This window comes from Hydra vulgaris, chromosome 12 (assembly GCF_038396675.1).
Source record: "Hydra vulgaris chromosome 12, alternate assembly HydraT2T_AEP".
NCBI lineage: Eukaryota > Metazoa > Cnidaria > Hydrozoa > Anthoathecata > Hydridae > Hydra > Hydra vulgaris.
Window position 1 is genome coordinate 16,002,501 of NC_088931.1, and position 20,000 is coordinate 16,022,500.

General features: G+C 29.0%; 1 protein-coding gene across 2 annotated transcripts in view; it reads left to right on the plus strand.

The window, feature by feature from the left end:
- LOC100200658 (ADP-ribosylation factor GTPase-activating protein 2) overlaps nucleotides 1-20,000 on the plus strand; it is a 36,479-nt gene that overhangs the window by 12,203 nt on the left and 4,276 nt on the right. For both annotated transcript variants that reach the window (XM_065812334.1, XM_065812333.1), the window contains exons 4-14: nucleotides 8,097-8,155; nucleotides 9,589-9,664; nucleotides 9,778-9,913; nucleotides 10,239-10,289; nucleotides 10,733-10,788; nucleotides 10,884-10,919; nucleotides 11,007-11,233; nucleotides 11,377-11,496; nucleotides 12,232-12,300; nucleotides 12,403-12,450; nucleotides 12,655-12,696. In XM_065812334.1, coding sequence (XP_065668406.1) covers nucleotides 8,097-8,155; nucleotides 9,589-9,664; nucleotides 9,778-9,913; nucleotides 10,239-10,289; nucleotides 10,733-10,788; nucleotides 10,884-10,919; nucleotides 11,007-11,233; nucleotides 11,377-11,496; nucleotides 12,232-12,300; nucleotides 12,403-12,450; nucleotides 12,655-12,696 — 920 coding nt within the window. The remainder of the gene's footprint in view (nucleotides 1-8,096; nucleotides 8,156-9,588; nucleotides 9,665-9,777; nucleotides 9,914-10,238; nucleotides 10,290-10,732; nucleotides 10,789-10,883; nucleotides 10,920-11,006; nucleotides 11,234-11,376; nucleotides 11,497-12,231; nucleotides 12,301-12,402; nucleotides 12,451-12,654; nucleotides 12,697-20,000) is intronic.

Genomic DNA, 20,000 nt, shown 5'->3' on the forward strand with positions numbered 1-20,000 from the left:
AACTTCAAAGTTTTCATTTTGAGTTCCTTTGAAGATTGTAGGGAATAAAGATGACAATAGTTGTTAAAAAATGTATTGGCAACGATTCCACAATATTTTTTTGAAATATTGGTAAGTCAGATACCATTAACAAACAGTTAAATAATACAATAAGTTAAATAATAACACAACAGAATAAAGTGCACATATGATGAAATAAAATGTATGAATAAAATATCCAGGTAAAATGCTATATCCAGGCAAACTTAAATCACCACGATTAATTTCTCTGACATAATCTCAAACTGGTCAAAACAAACTGACCTATTTTCAACCAGGGGCTATTCTAGGAAAATATTTTAGACAGCAATCCTGTCCAAATTATTTTGGACAGGATTGCTGTCCAAATTATTTTGGACAGCAATCTTGTCCAAATTATTTTGGACAGGATTGCTGTCCAAATTAATTTGGACAGCAATCCTGTTCAAAGGATTGAACAGCAATCCTGTTCAATCCTTTGAACAGGAAAAAAAACAATCCTGTTCAAAGGATTGAACAGGATTGTTTTTCAAATGCAATTTGAAAAACTTTGAACAATCCTGTTCAAATTTTTTCAGATGCAATCTATTGAGAAAGCATTTGAAAAACTTTGGCAAGGATCAGGTGGTACCTATTTTATAAATATCATCTTGTTTTACAATGATGGTACTTCTAAATCATGAGCAGTGATAACAATATTCAGACAAAGTTTTGTTTTTTTAATATCAACTTTTTGTAATATTTGATGATATTTATAAAATACGTACCACCTGATCCTTGCCAAAGTTTTTCAAATGCTTTCTCAATAGAGTCACTAGTAAAATGTCCAAGGCAAACATACTTATGACTTGTAGTTAGTAAATATTTTACTGGTTCAACCATGTATGAGAAAAAGCACAAGAAGTATCTCTAGTTAAATTTTTTAGTCTATGACCTTGTTTTTCAGGAGCCATTTTTTCAACCATATCAACCAAATTTAAAAGAAAGTTCAATCATTTATCAATGTTTGAAAAAAACATTGATAAATGATGGAACTTCATCCATAAAAAATGTTGATGGAGTGGTGTCATCAACATTTTTTATGGATGGCATTTGTGGGCAGGAAAGACATGTAATCGCACTCCAATCCATGCAATAACCACACATGTAGTTGTTTTTTTTTTTAAGCTTGACCACAGCTCCTTAGATAATTAAAAAATTATCTAAAGAGCTGTGGTCAAGGAAAAAAATTATTAACAGGCTAAACTATAAAAAAAAAAAAAAAATCTGAACAAAAGAGAAATTAAAACCAATAGCTCTAAAAAAAATCAACTAATATAAATTTGAAAAACTAAAACACTAATAGAAAATTATTTTTCAATATGTTTTGTAATTATGTTAAGATTAAATAACTCATCGCATTGGTTTGTCAAGGTTCTAACTGTTTGTTTTTTTATATTAGGAGAATAGGAAATAAATCTTTTTTACTTTTTTTTTTTAATGTCTAAATAAAAATATTTAAATGATTTTTATTTTTATTTATGTATTTTTATATATCAATCAAAAAAGAATATGTAAACGAATAAAAAAATATAAATGATTTTAATTGAACATTTAAAAAAATTAAAAGATTTTTTTAAAACTCTTCTAATACAAAAATTTTAGTTATAACCTTTTCAAACGTCTTCCAGATATTCTCACATCTAAGGTGGCATTGTTTGCTGATGATACTACCATTTATTACTGTCGTGATAAGAAACCAACACCCTCTGATTGCTTGGATGGGGCATTTGAGCTTGAAAAGGATCTCACTTCTGCTACAGCATGGGGCTCACAGTGGGTGGTGAACTTTAATTCAGATAAAACTCAATTTTTTTCAGCCAATCGCTATCGCAATAATTTAGATCTTCCTATATTTATGAACGGTGATGTACTCAATGAGTCACCTACTCTTCATCTTCTAGGATTAACTCTTAGTTCCAATCTTTCTTGGAAACCATATATCAAATCAGTTGCAAAATTAGTATCTGCTAAGGTTGCATCTCTTTATCGAGCTCGTCACTTTCTTACTTCAGATTCTATTCTCTATCTCTATAAATCTCAAATCCGGCCTTGTATGGAATACTGTTGCCATATCTGGGGCGGATCTTCTAATGATGCCCTTTCTCTTTTAGACAAGGTGCAAAAACGCATTGTAAACATAGTTGGACCTGCTGTTGCAGCCAACCTCCAACCATTATCACATCGTTGTAATATTGCATCTCTTTCTCTTTTCTACAAATACTATAATGGGCACTGCTCTAAAGAGCTAGCATCTCTTGTGCCATATACTAAAATTCATTCTCGTGTTACTCGTCATTCAATTAAGTGTCATTCTTTTTTTGTGACTGTTCTTAAGTGCTCTAAAAACGCTTATTCATCTAGTTTTTTTCTCGAACATCAGTTCTTTGGAATTCGCTTCCTTCATCTTGCTTTCCTGATTCATATAATTTGCAATCTTTTATATCGTCCGTCAATCGTTATCTTGCTCTACAATCTTCATCTTTTCTTTTCAGTAACTTCCAACTTTAATTAGTGGCTGCTTGCAGCCTTGTTGAAAGCGAAGATGTTTAAAAAAAAAAAAAAAGGCGACGAACCATAAAACTTTGATCTTTTCTTAAATTAAAAAAAACTTCCATTTAATTATCATTTAATAAAAAACTAACTTTTTTTAAATAACCAAAAAGTATTTTTAAAAAAAGTTTATTAAAATGCATTTGTTGCCGTGGTCATTTATAAAATTAAGAATACAAATTGTTAAAAAAAAACTACATTCGTCATTAAAAAAAAACACTTTTGAAATAAATTTTATTAAGTTTTAATATTCTATGTTACACTAAACTAAAGCTTTTAATTTAAAAGCGTTTAGTTTAGTGTAAACAAATTTTATTAGAAAGTTTTCATAGCATAACAAAAAAAATAACTTTGTTATGTTTTCGACTATTAAATTTAAGGATTCATCAAAAAGTTTATTAAAGCAATTGTTTTTGTTGTTGTTTATAAAATTAATTATACAAACTTGTTTTAAAAACATTTACATTCATCATAAAAAATACACTTTTTAACAATATAATATCTTTTGATAGCTTAAATAAATATCTTTTATAGTATACAATCTTTATAAGCAATTTCTAGCTTTGTTACCTTAATACTTTACTAAGTGCATTTTTGAAACGTTTTCAAAAATCTACAAAACTGTGGTTAAGTTGTTGCAACGAAAACCTTTCCTGTCCACTACTGGATGGATGAGTTTTTAAAGCAGCTCCAGCCTCATCATAAAATACTCTTAAACAAGTTGACAAAATTTGACGTTCAATTAGTTTAGGAAAAATTGCAGTTTCATTAAGGACAATTTTACAATATCTTTTTCAAATTAAAAAAGCTTTTTAAGATCTGACCATTTTGCAGTTTTTGAAATACCTTTGTAAGTAAAACATATTTCTTAATATTTTTCTGTATGCTGATTGTTGCGAATAGATTTTATCAAATGAACAAAGTCTTATAGAACAAAAATGTTATCATTAGTGCACCAAGAATTATGGAGATTAAACATTCCAAAAAGCTTTTTATTTCGTTATTGTTGCAAAGAATAGCAACAACTACAACTACAATTTTTTATTGTCCAATTGTTTGCATTATTTGATCATATTGAAAATTAGCATCTAAATAAAGAACAAATTGTTAAAGCTTTTTTTGCTAATTCATTTGGGGAGATTGCAGATTTGCCAAAAAGTTTTCCTCAATATATTAACTGTGGTTTAACATAAATTTCATCAATTAGTAGAATAACTTGACCTTTGAGAAACAGAACATTTTTCAAAATATGGCTTTAAAAAATCATTGTCTCCAACATTTCTAACTTTAGATGTCAACTTTGTCATCAAAGATGTACTTGGTAGTTTGTAGTCATCACGTAATTGAGAATAAAGAGATTTTGACAATGAAAAGTACTCAAATGCCCTAACAACCATATCAAGAGAATACTTTTTTTCACCAATAAACATTAAGGAGTTCATACTTAACATCTGTTCAATAATAATACTTTTCTTGTGATCAATTGGTAAAAAGTTCAGATAGTGTATTGCAGCATGAAGATGACTAATGAGTCAATAATATTCATATGATTGTAGGAAAAAGGTTTTATGGCGCACTTAACACTGCAGTGATAGCTATCAAAGGATAAATCATTTTTTATTTTCAAAATAAACTTTAGAACGCCCAAATTCTAAAGTTTATTTTAATACACAAATCTTCAAAAGAAGAAATATAATCCACTTCCATAAAAGCCTCCATTTCATCAGACATAGTACTTCTTAAAGATGGAAATGGTCAGTCTTGGTAGTGCCAGTGGAGTCGAAATTGTATTTGGGTTTATGTAAGAAAATACAGATAGTGGATGTTTTGGTCTTAAATTTGCGTAAGCTAAAACTTTTTCATAGTCTTTAGGCCAATGATGTTCAAAAATCAATGTATTTGGGCTATCTGGAATATTATCTTGAGGTATAGCACTTATCAATCTTTTTCATCAATTTTCATTTATTTTCTTTTTTTATTTAGAAGGGGAAAAACTTTCATAGACTTTTTAACATTGTAGTTACCTCTGTATCCAGTGACACAACACTTAAAAACTATATTCTTCAAATCTAATTATTAAACTCTATAAAGAAAATAAATTTAATATACATAAAATTAAAATGTATTGCATATTAAATTAAAAAAACACATTCTTTTTTATGAATCGTGCCATATTACAAGTTATTAATTTGAAATTTATAAAATTAAAACTTGCCTACAGTTTTTTTAAGCCGTATGTTTACTCAGCCTGCCACTATAGTAGGCCATAAGCCCTTTCTTTTTATCCTCCAGTCAATATCATTGTTGTTTGTGACTCAACGCACTGAATGGCTTGGTTCTAGTGTCAGTGGCTCTGCAGACATTAAGGCTCACAACCTTTTCCTTTCTCAATCTCTAACACAAATAGTCAACTTTCCAACTCGGTTTCCAGACAATTCAAAACATTTACATTACCTACTCGACTTATGTCTTATTTCTGATCCTAGTAAGTGCTCAGTTTCTCTATATTCACCCTTAAATGCTTCTGATCAGAGTTTTATCTCTTTAAAACTCATTCTTTTATAATCACCTCATTCTTCTATATCATCAGAATCCTGCTATCATGGTACTTCTTACAACTACCTTAAAGCTGACTGGGACTCTTTTCTTTGGGATTTTCTTCATGATAGCTCTTAGGTAGAAATCATTTGATTTCTTGCTGACAAATGTGCTTCTTACATAACTTGGATTTAGGCTGGCATGGAATCTTTTATTCCCTCTCAACAACTCCAAGTCAATCCTCATTCTTCTCCATGGTTTTCTTCTCATTGTGTTTCTTTTTCTGATCTTACCATTACTTCCATATCCATTGCCAAAAGAATTCTTTAAAAAACAGACATCTATTTACTATTGCTGTAAACCATTGCAAAATGGTTTTGTATAATGCCAAAGTCCGCTATTCTCAGGTCACAAAATCTTGTATTATAACTTAAAAGATTCTCAGGAAGTCTCTAGAACCTAATTTTTAACAGTTTCTATAATAAGGGCAGATCTGTTATTCCATCTCTCTTAAATGGTTCAGATTTTGTAACCTCACAATAAAGACAAAGCTGAATTGTTTGCTAAGAACTTTTCATCAATATCATCTCTTGATTCCACTAATCACATCTGCATACACATTATAGCCAACAAACAAGTTGATCCATTGCTTGATGTTCATATCATTCCTGCTTCTGTATCTAAAGATACTTTTTTCCAGTTTGCTGGAAAGCAGTATCTGTTATCCCTATTTTCAAAAAATCTGGAAAGCGATCTGACTCGTATAACTACCACCCCATTAGTTTTCTTTTTATCATAAGCAAGGTTTTTGAGTCTTTAATTAACAAACACCTCTCTCATCTTGAATCTTATCTCATCTTGAATCTTATAACTTACTTTCTGATCATCAATATGGATTTCAATCTTCTTGTTCTACTGCTGATTTGTTATAGCAATAAATGATAGGTTTTATTGTGCATTAGATATATGAGGAGAGGTTAAGGCTATCACTTTCGATATTTCTAAAGCCTTAGATAAAGTTTGGCATGCTGGTCTTTATTAGCTTTCTTCTTACGGTCTATCAGGTAATATCTTTAAAATTATTGAATCCTTCTTTTTCAATCTTAGTATAAAAGTTGTCTTCGATGAACAGTACTCTTTTTTATATCCTGTAACTTCAGGGGTTTCTTAAGGTTCGCTCCTTGGCCCTACACTTTATTTAATTAACATTAATGATCTCCTAGAAATTCTCACATCTTAGGTGACATTGTTTGGTGATTATTCTATCATTTATTCATGTCTTGATAAGAAGCTAATACTCTCTGATTGATTGGAGGGGCCATTTGAGCTTGAATAAAATCTTACTTCTGCTACAGCATGGGGCTCTCAGTAGCTGGTGAACTAAAACTCAGGTAAAACTCAATTTTTTGGCTAATCGTTATCCCAATAATCTAGATCTTCTTATATTTATGAATGGTAATGTACTTGATGAGTTGTCTACCCTTTTAGGATTAACTCTTTTAGAGTTAGTCTACCCTTTAGATTAACTCTTTTTTCTCGTCTTTTAGGATTAGCTCTTACTTCCGATCTTTCTTAAAAACCATATATCAAATCAATTGCAAAATTAGTAGCTAAGGTTGCATCTTGTTATTGTGCTCGCCATTTTCTTACTCTGGATTCTATTCTTTAGTCATCGGTTGCATTATTATATGATTTAAATAGTTTAACTTTAATAACCTAATTACCATTATGGAAAATAGTTAAGCATACTTGTCATGTAGTTAAACTAATCCTAAATTGGCAATTGATGCATTTTTAGTAGGAATTTACTTAACCTCATAAATCTTGGATGATAATCATCCTAGTTGTGTCTCAATAAAATCTTTATTTAAAAACAAAAAAGTAAAAAATTCCTGTCCAGTTTAGAGAGAATGCTAAATTCACCTTCACACTCAAATGCGCACAGGAGTTTGTAAAAATAATGACAGATAAAAATATGTGCATAATTGAAAACAACAAAACATGTAGCAAAGCCGGTTTTTCACAACCTTCTGGTCAACAATTTTAAAATGAGAACAAAGATGAATCTGTCAATGATGAATTTAAATATATTCAAAGAGAATAATTTGCATCCAAGTTTCTTGTAAGGCAAGCAAATTGCATCTGTAGTATTAAGTTTTCTTGTTTCGTCACTAAAGAGGAGAATCGCTAATCTCCACATCAAAGAATGTCTACAAAAAAGACTTTTTCCATTTATAAAATTACACAAATGTTGATGAATCTTTTGGCCTGACCTATCTACCTACTATATATATATATATATATATATATATATATATATATATATATATATATATATATATATATATATATATATATATATATATATATATATATATATATATATATATATATATATACAGCCCTCAGAATTAGGGTCAGCATTTGGCAATGCTGACCTAACTGCCAGCCTAGAAGTGTTTGAGATGGTCAAAAAATCGCCAACCTTGTTTCTATGTTTAAAGTAAAACCTTTGTATAAAATTTTTTGTGCCGACCTGATGCCGACCTCTCACAAATTATTGCTGACCTCATTTTTCCTAATTCCGAGGCTGTATGTATATATATCAGGGGCTATTTTTGGAAAAAAATTTGGGTGGTGGTACCCCCTGAACCGGAGAAATTTTGCAGAAATATTGCCGAATATAGGCGGTTTTTTGCAAAAAATATTTGTTATTAAAATTTAAAAAAAAACTCTTAATTTTTAATTTGGGTGGCGCCCAACTACAGTTGACGCTGTAGAAAAAGGTCTAGAATAGTCCCTGTGTGTGTGTGTGTGTGTGTGTGTGTGTGTGTGTGTGTGTGTGTGTGTGTGTGTGTGTGTGTGTGTGTGTATATATATATTTTGTGGACCTATTGTTATTAATTGAAAAATTGAAATATAATCATGTTGACAGTTTTTTATTTTAGAATGCTTTTTTTCGCCAACACAATTTGTTAACACAAGATGCTGCAGCAAAATATAACAGGTAAGGTTTTGCAAAGTTGTTAACAAATATTATGAGAAATTGAATTCTTATTTTATTATATATTGTTTGGTTTTCCAAGTGTTTAACATTTTTTTGTTTATTGATATCACATTATTTTATGTAATTATATGTTTGTTTGTTTTTTGTTTTTTTTTAATTATTCACCTCCCCAAGGCCAAGAAGGCTACTACAATTGAGAAAGCTACTTTTGTGGTTACAACCCTCTCTCAATTCTATAACTCCAAAACACAAACCTTGCCCAACAAGGCCGCAGAGAAACAAGTTGTTTTAATGTAGTTATGTTGTTTAATGTATTTATGTTATTTATTTTAATGCAAATATATTATTTATTTTTGTAGAAAGTTAAAATGAGTTATAAAAGCCATGAAAAACTAAAGATTGTATAAGTCAAGAAAACATTAAAATTAGAGAAAATCCCAAATCATTGATGTTTAAGAAAAAAATCATTCATGTTTAAGGATTTTTTAATTTCAATTCACATGTGAATTGAAATTAAAAAATCTGTAGTGGAACTCATGTGCATAAAGGCCACTACAGTTGAGGAGGCTACTTTAGGTGTGGTTACAACCCTCTTTCAACTCTATAACTACAAAACACAAACCTTGATGAACAAGGTCGCTGCGCGGAGAAATAAGTTAAACTAACAGGGACGTGGTGGGGATTGAACTCGAAACTTCTTGCTTATGAGGCAAGCGCTCTACCACTACACCACTACCGCATTTTAGTTATAGTAAAAAGATGCAACTCAATGCTCCTATATTGCTATATATTTTAAGCAGTCATTAAAATCAAATATGTTATAAATCTTGAGTTGATTTATAATATAAATAATATTGTAAGATAATGCAGTTTAATAAGTATTTTTACCTTTTGTACATTTAATTATATGAATGAATTTATTCTATTTTTTTTATTTTTTTATTGAAATTAATTATTAGTGCAGTCAAGTAAATATAAAGCAAATGTAAATCAACTGGAATAAATATGAGTACATGTCAGCTCAGATAATTGAGTACAGGTGTACATCAACTCAAATAAAATTGAGAACAGGTGTACATCAACCCAAAGAAAAATAAGTGCAGGTGTAAATCAACCCAAAGAAAAATAAGTACAGGTGTAAATCAACCCAAAGAAAAATAAGTACAGGTGTAAATCAACTCAAAGAAAAATAAGTACAGGTGTACATCAACTCAAACAGAACATTTTAGTTTATATTTTTATAAGTACATATTGTTTATTTTGTTTTCTGTAACTAAAATTGGTACCAAAAAAGTTTTTTACATTCCTTAAATTATGACACCTTAATATCTAATTAGTTTTATAAATTTGGTTTGTATTGATGTTACTCAATTAATATTTGTTTATTTTATTTTAACAAACTCTTTGAATTTTATTTAAAATCAAATTTCAAGTCGTGTTGCTGCAATGTATCGAGATAAACTTAATTCATTAGCTTTGAAGCATTTAAATGAAAATGGTATTTCTTCGGTAAGAAATTTTTAATGTGCATTTATCCTTCATTTAAATATATTTAACAACCTTAAAAATCAAAAATGTAGTGAGTAACTTGTGAATCAGTTTTTGACTTTTTATTCTTGCAGTTACTTATTGATCAACACCAACCAGCTACTACTCCAGAGCAAAAAGAAGTAGATTTTTTTCAAAACATTGAGGAAAATTTAGCACCAACAGAATCAAGTGCATTAGTTGTCAAATCAAGTTTAATTGATGAATCTGGTATATTTTTTTGCCTCATTTTTCTCTTTTTACCGATAGTATAACTATGAATGCATGTTTAGGTAAGCACTCTGAAGTCACACTGAAATAGATAAATAGCCTGCTGCTGGGGGCTTCATTGCCCCCAGCTGCAGGCTATTTCAGTGTGACATCATCAGGCTATTTCAGTGTGACATTGACTATCTTATAGCCTGCTGCTGTAAGGGAGTGCTACTACATCGACTGAGGGTTTGACATGGGGCAGCAATCATTTCTTTTGTTATTCTTTGTTTTTTTTAAGCACTTTACAGTTGATATAGTTCTTTTATCAAATTTTTTTTTTCAGACCAACAAGATGTTGATTTAGGTCATTTAAGTACTTCACCCCCCAAAAAAGGTTTACAATTTTTTTTTTTTTAATCCTTTTGATAAATTTATAATATATATTAAATTTGTTCTATATATATATATTTTATATATATATATATATATATATATATATATATATATATATATATATATATATATATATATATATATATATATATATATATATATAATATCAGGCCCGTAGGAGCAAAAAGAAATTTTCAGAAAATCTGCATTTTTTTTGCACAAATAAAAAGTATTTGCTGTAAAAAACGTATTAAAAAAAAAGGTTCTTAAATTTTAATTTGGGCAGCCCCCAAATATGGTCGACGCTGTTGAAAATGGTCTAGAATGGCCATTAATAATTATAAAACTTATTACGTAATTATAGAATAATATATATAATAAGTTTTAATAATTTCAATATTTTAAGTTTGTTAAAATAATAAATTTTTTGCAAAATTTTAACAGATGTTAGAGTATCAACTATTGGTGGTCGAAAACCTGTGGCATCTAAAAAAAAAGGAGTATTAGATTTTATTATTTTTTGTGTGTGCAGAATTTCCTTTATTACTTTTTTGATGTACATTAATGTTATTTTTTTTAAATATGATTTTTCCAGCTTGGGGTAAAAAAAAGTGGTCTTGGTGCAGCCAAGGTAATAAAATTTATTTTAAATTTTTATTTTACTTATATTTGGTTGGTTAAAAAGTATATCTGTTGGAGCTACATTTAAATTATTCAGTCAAAAGCAGATTTTGCTGCTATTGAAAATGAAACACAAGAACAAGATAAAATGCGGCATCAAGCTTCAGGTGAAAGTATTTCATCCAAATCAGAAGACCTTCCTCTCTCTTCAACGTTAACTTACAAAACTGCCGCAATGAAAAGAGAGGAAGAAAAAATTAAAAATCTGGATCCAAAAAAAGCTGAGCAAATGGAGCGGTTGGGCATGGGTTTTGGAAATAAAAGGTAAATATGCAGTATTTAAATTTTATAATTTGTTTTTTATCTTTATAATATTTATAGCTGTTGTCTTATTTTTAAAAAAAAGTAAAAAACCATTAATATATTTTGCAATTACAATCAGTATGAATATTTTTAATGTATTTCAGTGCAGTTAGCCATTCAGTTTCAGAAAGCATGAGAACTGTTGAACAGGTGAAGCCAAATAAGTCATCTGAATTGAGTAGCAAAGAAAGATATGATTCAGGAAAGTCAGACTTCTTTGACAGGTTTTTATTTAACAGAGTTTACACAAATAAAATATTTTTGCATTTACTGAAAATTTCTCAAACTTTTTTTATCAAAATAAGTTTTAACAACATTTAAAGGATCCCAAACTTCCGAGACATGCTGTGTTCATATTAAACAGAATGATAAAAAAAAATGTTTGGGCTAAATTTTTTTGATTAAAACAAAAGAATAAATGAATACCAAAAAAAACTAAATTTTTAATTTTAATCAAAGCTCGTTTTCTCCATTTTATTGTAGGCCTAAAAGTCAGCATAATATACGCCCCAATCTACAGACTTGATAACTTATTCAAGAATAAATTATCAAATCTGTAGATTGCAGCTTATATTACGCTGACTTTTAGGCCTACAATAACACACATCTCAACATCTCTCGGAGGTTTGGGATCCCTTTAAGGAATTTAAATTTGTGTAAGATATATTTATGTAGTGTTGATTTACTTGTGTATACTTATGAAGTGTTATACTTGTGTATATTAATGAAGTGTTATACTTGTGTATATTTATAAAATGTTATATTTTGATTATATATTAATGAAGTGTTATAATTGTATACTTGTGTGTATTTATGAAGTGTTATACTTGTGTATGTTTATGACATGTTATACTTGTGTATATTTGTTTTTAATACAATATTTATGATTTAAAATTTTAATTAAATTGGGGTGGATGATCCATTGTCAAAAAGTTGTAACATTTGATTAAAATGTTTAGTGTCAGTGGTTTTGATGGATTATCTGGATTTAGTAGTTACAAAGAAGATATAATAGAGGAGCCACCTAGGTGTTTTTTTATTTCATTACTAGTAAATGCCTGCTATCTTTTACTTAATTTGTTTGTTCAAATTTTTTTTCTAATTTTACTTTTTTTCATTCATTTTAAAAGTTACAACAGTCATTCAATTAGAAAGGCTTCTTGGGGATCAGACAGCGGGTATGTTATGTTACCATATTTTACCAATGAAGTATGCTACCATTGGTTTGACTAAGTTGTTATATTATGTTTACAATATAAATGTATATATATATGTGTGTGTGTATATATATATATATATATATATATATATATATATATATATATATATATATATATATATATATATATATATATATATATAAATTTATTTTTGTTATTTAGAACTAGATCTTATAAATCTGACAGAGAAGAAAACTGCAATAAGTAAATAAATTTATTTTAATATATACCTAATTTTAATCAAGCTTACTTTTGTATTTTTATAATTAACTATATTTTTATACTTAGTTTTTTCCTCTATTGAAAAAACTTTCATGCCTCTATTATCTTTAACCATATTTTTGTGGCTAATTTCTTCACTAAAAGATGGAGTTATATTTACTACTACAAAAGTTGATTATATTTACTACTACAGATTTTGGTCTGCATAACACACTAGTTAGTGATTGGGGTTGATATTGACATGGACCAGGGCCGAAGCCAAATTTGATATAAAATAGCCGGGGCCAGGTTTGTGACCGGGGTTGCATAAACATTAATACATCTGAAAGTATATTTTTTTAATTTAAAATTTGTTGTACTTTATATATATATATATATATATATATATATATATATATATATATATATATATATATATATATATATATATATATATACATACATACACACACAGAGTCCCTGATCAATTTATTAGCCCACATTTTAAAATTTTGGAGAACTTCAACTATTTAATGGTTTAGGTGCCATTAAAATTGGTTTGCAATGTCTTAACACTTTTATGCTAATAGCAATGTAAAGTTACTTTCAGTGTGCCAACATTTTCAGGGGGACAAACAACATCAGTTTAATTCATGACATTTGTGTTTCGTCCGTCGTGCTGTTTTACTCTGTTTTCTTTAAAGTGCAGGAATTTTTTTTGTTATTTACTCTGATTTTATTACATTAGATTTATATTAAATTTTAAACTATTTTTTTACAATATTTACACATTTTGTATACTTTGCTTATATATTTTTAATACAAAACAATTTTTATCTGTTTTAAAATAATTTTTAAATAAAAAAAGTTGGCTAAAAGTTCTAAATAACAAAATGAGGAAAAAAGAAGACATCAGTTCTATAAAAAAAAGCAATTATTCAAAATCTTCTGAATGATAAACATAACTGGTTAAGTGAAATATCAAGAAAGGTGAGATATCAAGACGAACTTTAAACATAATCATAGACAAATTGAAAAATTGCCTCACATTATATGTTCAGAGGCAGAGGAAATGTGGTCAAAAAAAAAAATAACACCAAGGAATGAGAGAAAGCTAGTGAAAATAGTGAAAGAAAGTAGGTTTGCTACATACTCAGCAATTACTAGCAAGTTGAATAAGATGGGACTAAATGTAGCAACAATCACTGTTCGACAAAGTTGGGCATCAGAATTAGAAGGCCAGTGCAAAAGCCAAGCTTAACCAAATCTTAGAGAAATAAGTCCAGTAGTTTCACTGTTGATGACTGGAAATCAGCAGGTCATAATACAAAAATTTTTTTCCTAATATTCCAGTGTTGGTATTTAGTGATTGTTATTATTTTGTTTTCTCCAGATATGCTTTTGTAATGAGTCTACCATAGAAATTATTACTCAAATGGCTCAATATGTGAAAAGGGCTTCCAATAGAAAATTTCATGAAGATTTTATAATCCAGACAATTAAACACCTTCCTTAAGTCATGTTTTGGTCGGTTATTAGTGGAAAAAGTCTTGGTCAACTATACATTATGGCTGGAATATTGAAACAGGACCAATACGAAAAAGTTATTAAACCCATCTTTTACCTCAATTGAAGAAGTGGTTCCTAAATAAGCAGAAGAAAATGTTTATGCGATATGGTGCACCATGCCACATGGTGAAATCCATTAAAAAATTATTGGCATCTCTAAAAATTCCACTTTTGGATTGACCAGGGAACTTCCCAGATCTAAACCCTATAATAAATGTATCTATTAAAGAGAGAAATTTCGCTAGTAAAGGTAACAAATAAGCCCCAATTGATTAAAAAAGTTATTTAGCACATTTGATAGAAATAGCTTTAAAATTTGAAAGAAATGGCATTTATAGCATGCCAAAATGTCTTTGCACAGTTATAAAAAACAAGGGATGATCAACAAAGTGTTAAAAACTCATGTTAATAAACATATTCTAATTGTTATTTTTATAAAAACATAAGTTTTACCTCTAAGAAGATAAAAAACACAAAAACTATCAGTATGGGCTAATAATTTGATTGGGAACTGTATATGCATATTAGGGGAGTCAAAAAAAGTAAATTTTGAAAACAAAAAACCATACCCCTAAATTTGGGGCAAATATATGAAAAATGAGCCTTAAAAAGTTTGAGCTCTGTCGGATCACTTTTGACTCCCCTCAAACTATTATTTTAGGGGAAAAATAACAGAAAAGTGGTCATCTCGTGAGGGAGAGGTTAAATATATTTTTTTTCACTTTTTTTTTTACTTACTATATATAGGACTATATTTTAGTTTAAAACTGTATAGTTTTAATTACCCCTCAAAAATTAATGTTTCATGGTATTGAAAATCAGAAAAACTGGTAAATTTTTTTTTGGTGGAAGGGGGGGAGGGGGTTATATATAAATATATATATATATAGTTCTATAGTTTGTTGCATTTGGGAGTACGAAAGGAAAAAAATGATTCTTATGCCAACAAAAACTTTTAATTACTTTTAACTTTTGTCCAACATTTGCCTGTTGTCTGAAAGTAAAAACCATTAATTTAATTACAAATTAATTGTTTTTTAAAAAAACAGCAAAAATGTAGATTTAATTGATCAGAATGTTTTTAAAAATATTCTGAATATTTTTAAAACATTCTGAATGTTTTTAACAATATAAACAATGTTTTTATTTTTATTTTTTATAATAAAATGTTTTTATTTTTATTTTTTATAGTAAAATGTTTTTATTTTTTTTTACTGTAAATTATGCTTGTTGGAGTGTTGCTACATCGACTATCTTATAGCCTGACTCGCAACAAAGTGCTGCTACATCGACTGACAAATAACCTGACTCACAACGGAGTGCTGCTACATTGACTGACAAATAGTCTGACTCACAACGGAGTGCTGCTACATCTACTATCTTTTAGCCTGACTCGCAATGGAGTGCTGCTACATCGACTTAGGGTTAGGTTGGGGCAGGCAGTCTATCAATTGATAAAAAAAAAAATTCCGGTCTTGCATTTTAATTTTTACTTTTTGTCAACAAAATACGGAAAAACTTTCTGACAACTAGTTAAGAGTTCCATATATATATATATATATATATACACACACACGCATATACATATATATATATACAATGTATATTATATCTATATATTTATATATATATGTGTGTGTGTATTTATATATATATATATACATATATATATATATATACATATATATATATATATATATATATATATATATATATATATATATATATATATATATATATATATATATTAACTCTAACTAACTAAACAATATAATAACCCTAATTAAATAAATAAGCCATGTGTATATAAATACAAAAGAACCCCTCTATTTTATCAAGAAACATGGACGAGGGGGCAACCACTTATATATTTTGAAAAAACCGCTATTTATTGAAAAGAATAAACAAAAAGATAAATGTATATTCAAAATATTATAAAAGATAAAAACACATTCGACTAACTTTTCTGCATCACATCAAGCCCATCATTTTTCTCATTCTGCATCACATCAAGTCCATCATTTAACATATTCTTTAAAGTTTTACTTGATTTTTGTCCTGGTGATCTGAATACATATCGAACTTTGTCTACAGCGAGCAATCTATTTTGTTTTTCAGTTTCATTAGAATATCTTTAAATATACTGCGCCATCATACCTATAGACCGTTCCAAGTTTGTTAAAGTTTCAGCATATTTTTGAAAACTTTTAAAGCATGATTGGGTATGCCAATAGTTTGGTGGAAGTGAGAGCGCCAGTCTTTAACTCATTGCTTATCAAGACCAATCATGTCAAAAATCAGGTAAGAAAAGTCATTAACTAAGACAGACAGGGACAAAGTAAAACAAGATATCAAGAAAATTTTATAAATTTTCTTGATATCTTGTTTTACTTTGTTCTCAGGCTTTTAATTGTCAGAGCTAGGCATGTCAAATAACAGAATTGCTGACGCCATTTTTGTCCTCTAATATTAAATGATCATCTAGCAAAGCTAGAGGTATCATTGCTGAGTCCTAATACCAACAATGTTTATACTGAGATTCCAATACAGCATCAACAGCAGTTGGGTTTGTACATACCTTATTGTACAGTTGCATTTGATATATGGCTGTAATATCAAGAAGAGGAGCTTTGATGACATCCTCAAATTGTAAATGCCATTTTGCATAAAAGCAAATAATAAATTCTGTAATAAGCTTAATTTCAGTTTTTAGTTTATCATTTTCTAGAACAAATGTAAGTTGGTTGGATAGAGGCTGAATCTTTAGATAATAAATTGGTTTTCCTAAAAATCTTGCATGATGAATAGCACCTGTTTTTCGTACTTTATATGTAACAAGGGATAAGTAAGTGACAATTAATTCTGCAAGCTCACTTCTATCATCTCTTTTAATACCTGGTTTACCAATGTAAGCTCTGCAAAATGTTAATGAATTCTTAGCTGCCTTCTTTAAAAGATTGCTTTTAACATTATTCCAATCAAACCATAAGAGTTGTATTGGATTATAATTAAAATTAGGTTCTTCAGTAATATTTTTTAATTTTTTGAAAAGAGGATTATCGGGTTCATTTGTTTTATTATTGGTCACTAATTTCCAAAAGTGAAGCATTCTTAGCTCGTTCACATGATGTCTACAGGCTATTTGGAGGAGATATTTATTCAGTTCTCTAGATATTCTTGAAACGGACCCTTTATTCGTCCCAGTATTGGATGATGCATATTCGTCCCAGTATCGAACACATATCCCTCTAGTTTTTGATGTAAATTGATATTCTTTAATAAATCTATTATACCAAAAAATTAATCTTCACCGGTGGATGACGCCAGCGGAGGTACTCCAAGTAGGTAAGAATCTCCATTAATGTTAACTAAAACAGCCATTCTATTCCTCTTTAATATTTTTTGTTTGTTTAGTTCAAACAATGTCTTGTCGTCTAAATGAATTATACATGGATATGGAGATGCGTCAATGGCTACTTTAAGATCTTGTTTTATAATGGCTGATATGCGGTAGATTGATTGCTTTTAACTTCTTTAAGGTCAACACCTGATTGATATAGAATAGCATTTGTAACCTTCTGTAAAATATTTGGCGATATTTCACAGGCTGTGGCAGTAGGAGAAACATTACCAGCAAAAATATATTTTTGAGTTTTTGCAATTACTGTGTCTGGGTTTTCAGAAACTTCTATAGGATACCAATCACCTGGATTAAAATCAGGTTCAATTGAAGAATCCTCACTTAGATCTGTGTCTATAAGTTCAATCTTGGGTACATCATCTCCCAAACTTATAGGCTGCGAACAGTTTTTCTTCCTGATACTTTCTTTTGCCTAATTTATAGAAATGTTTTAGTATTAGTTTTTAATTTTAGAATTAGTGGAAAAGAGAATAAAGTAATAGAGGTTAAACCAGAGCTGAAGTAGTTAACTAAAAGCATTGAATACCTTTATTCTATACCTAATATCTTCTGAACCAATAACAAACTTTCTTTGACCTTCCTGGTCTTCAAGAAATTTTAAGTCTTCAATCTTGTCTTTTAGGGATCTTTTTTTTATCTTTACTGATCATGTTTTTGAGATTAGAATTACTAGCCCAAAAAAGTTTTTTTATTTCAATCTCAAACTTGTTTTGTTTAGCCAAATCGCCACTAGTTCCTTGTTTTGCTTTTTTTTTTCAAGTTGGAATAAGACTTGTGCAAAAAAAAAAATTTTTTAACTAAAACTAAATCAGTTAACACATCAAATCCAGCTTTAATCCAGGATCTCTTGATTTTAGACAAAATACATTCACAGCAATTATCTGAGCATCTTGAAAAATATTTTTAAGGGGACAAGCAATTATATTTGATATTGATGCAGATCAACATTGTTGGTCATATATTAAGTGTTGAAGTATATCCAAGCCCGTTGGAAGCCGTTTATCTAAATAAAAAGAAATTATCAATGAACCATTCGAAAAAGGTCTCAACTATAATTCCAAAAAAGATTCATTACTAATTCCAGTATTAACAAAAATGTTTCTACCTGATATAGCTGGTTTTGCCTCTTTTATAATAAAAAATTCCTTTTTCATTGACTTTAGTTGAGTTGCACTCATTTCTAATATGTTTATTTTATATACTAATCTGAAATTATTAGAAAAATGTAAAATTTTAAATTTTCAGAAGTTGTACCAAAATATAAATATACAACAATAGACGTAACAGAAGATAGTGCAAAAAATTACCAATTTTCCTGATTTTCAATACCACGAAACATTAATTTTTGAGGGGTAAAAAAAAAACCATACAGTTTTAAACTAAAATATAGTCCTTTATATAGTAAGTAAAAAAATAAAAAATTGAAAGAAAAAAATTTAACCCTTCCCTCAAGAGGTTCAAAAATGACCACTTTTCGGTCATTTTTTCCCCAGTATAATGGTTTGAGGGGGGGTCTAAAGTGATCCAACAGCGCTCAAACTTTTTGAGGCTCATTTTTATATATTTGCCCCAAATTTAGGGGGTATAGTTTTTTTGTTGTGTGTGTGTGTGTGTGTGTGTGTGTGTGTGTGTGTGTGTGTGTGTGTGTGCGCGCGTAAAGCTTGTTCATACCTTATTTAATGCACTCCCTCCAAGTTTTCATACTTATACATATACCTTTTTTCCTGAAGCTGCTACTTTTCTACATGCTGATATTCAAATTATTTAAATCTTCTGACAAACATTATTTGATATAAAGTTTGTTTTAATCTCTGTCTAAGATTATAGCTCCTTTTCTTGTCTTGTTAGAGCCATACCCTACATCCATATGATCATCATTATCATCTTTTTTGGCAAATGCTACACCATATAAATACTAAAGTTTATACAAATATGTAAAATTATTATATGCCAGCATCTAAATAAATAGTAAAAAATATGTTTATATTCATATATATCCATATTATGTATGCATAAATGCGCCTCTTACCTAATCTCCTGGATCCAAGTAAATTCTCTTTGGTTTTAAATCAAGTCACATTTTACTCCACGTTTTTCACCTTCTTGTGCAGTTGCTATATTTAACCGCTCTTTTTTTTTTCTTTTTTTTTTTCTCCCAGAATAAGGCAGAATTGTTTGCAAAGAACTTTTTCTCTTGAATGTAATGGCCATACTCTTTCTGTCATTCCAGTTAAACAGATTAACCCATTGTTAGACAACCAGAACACTCCGGCTTCTAATGCTAAGGTCAATTCTCAGTTTTAATTTTCTACTGTTA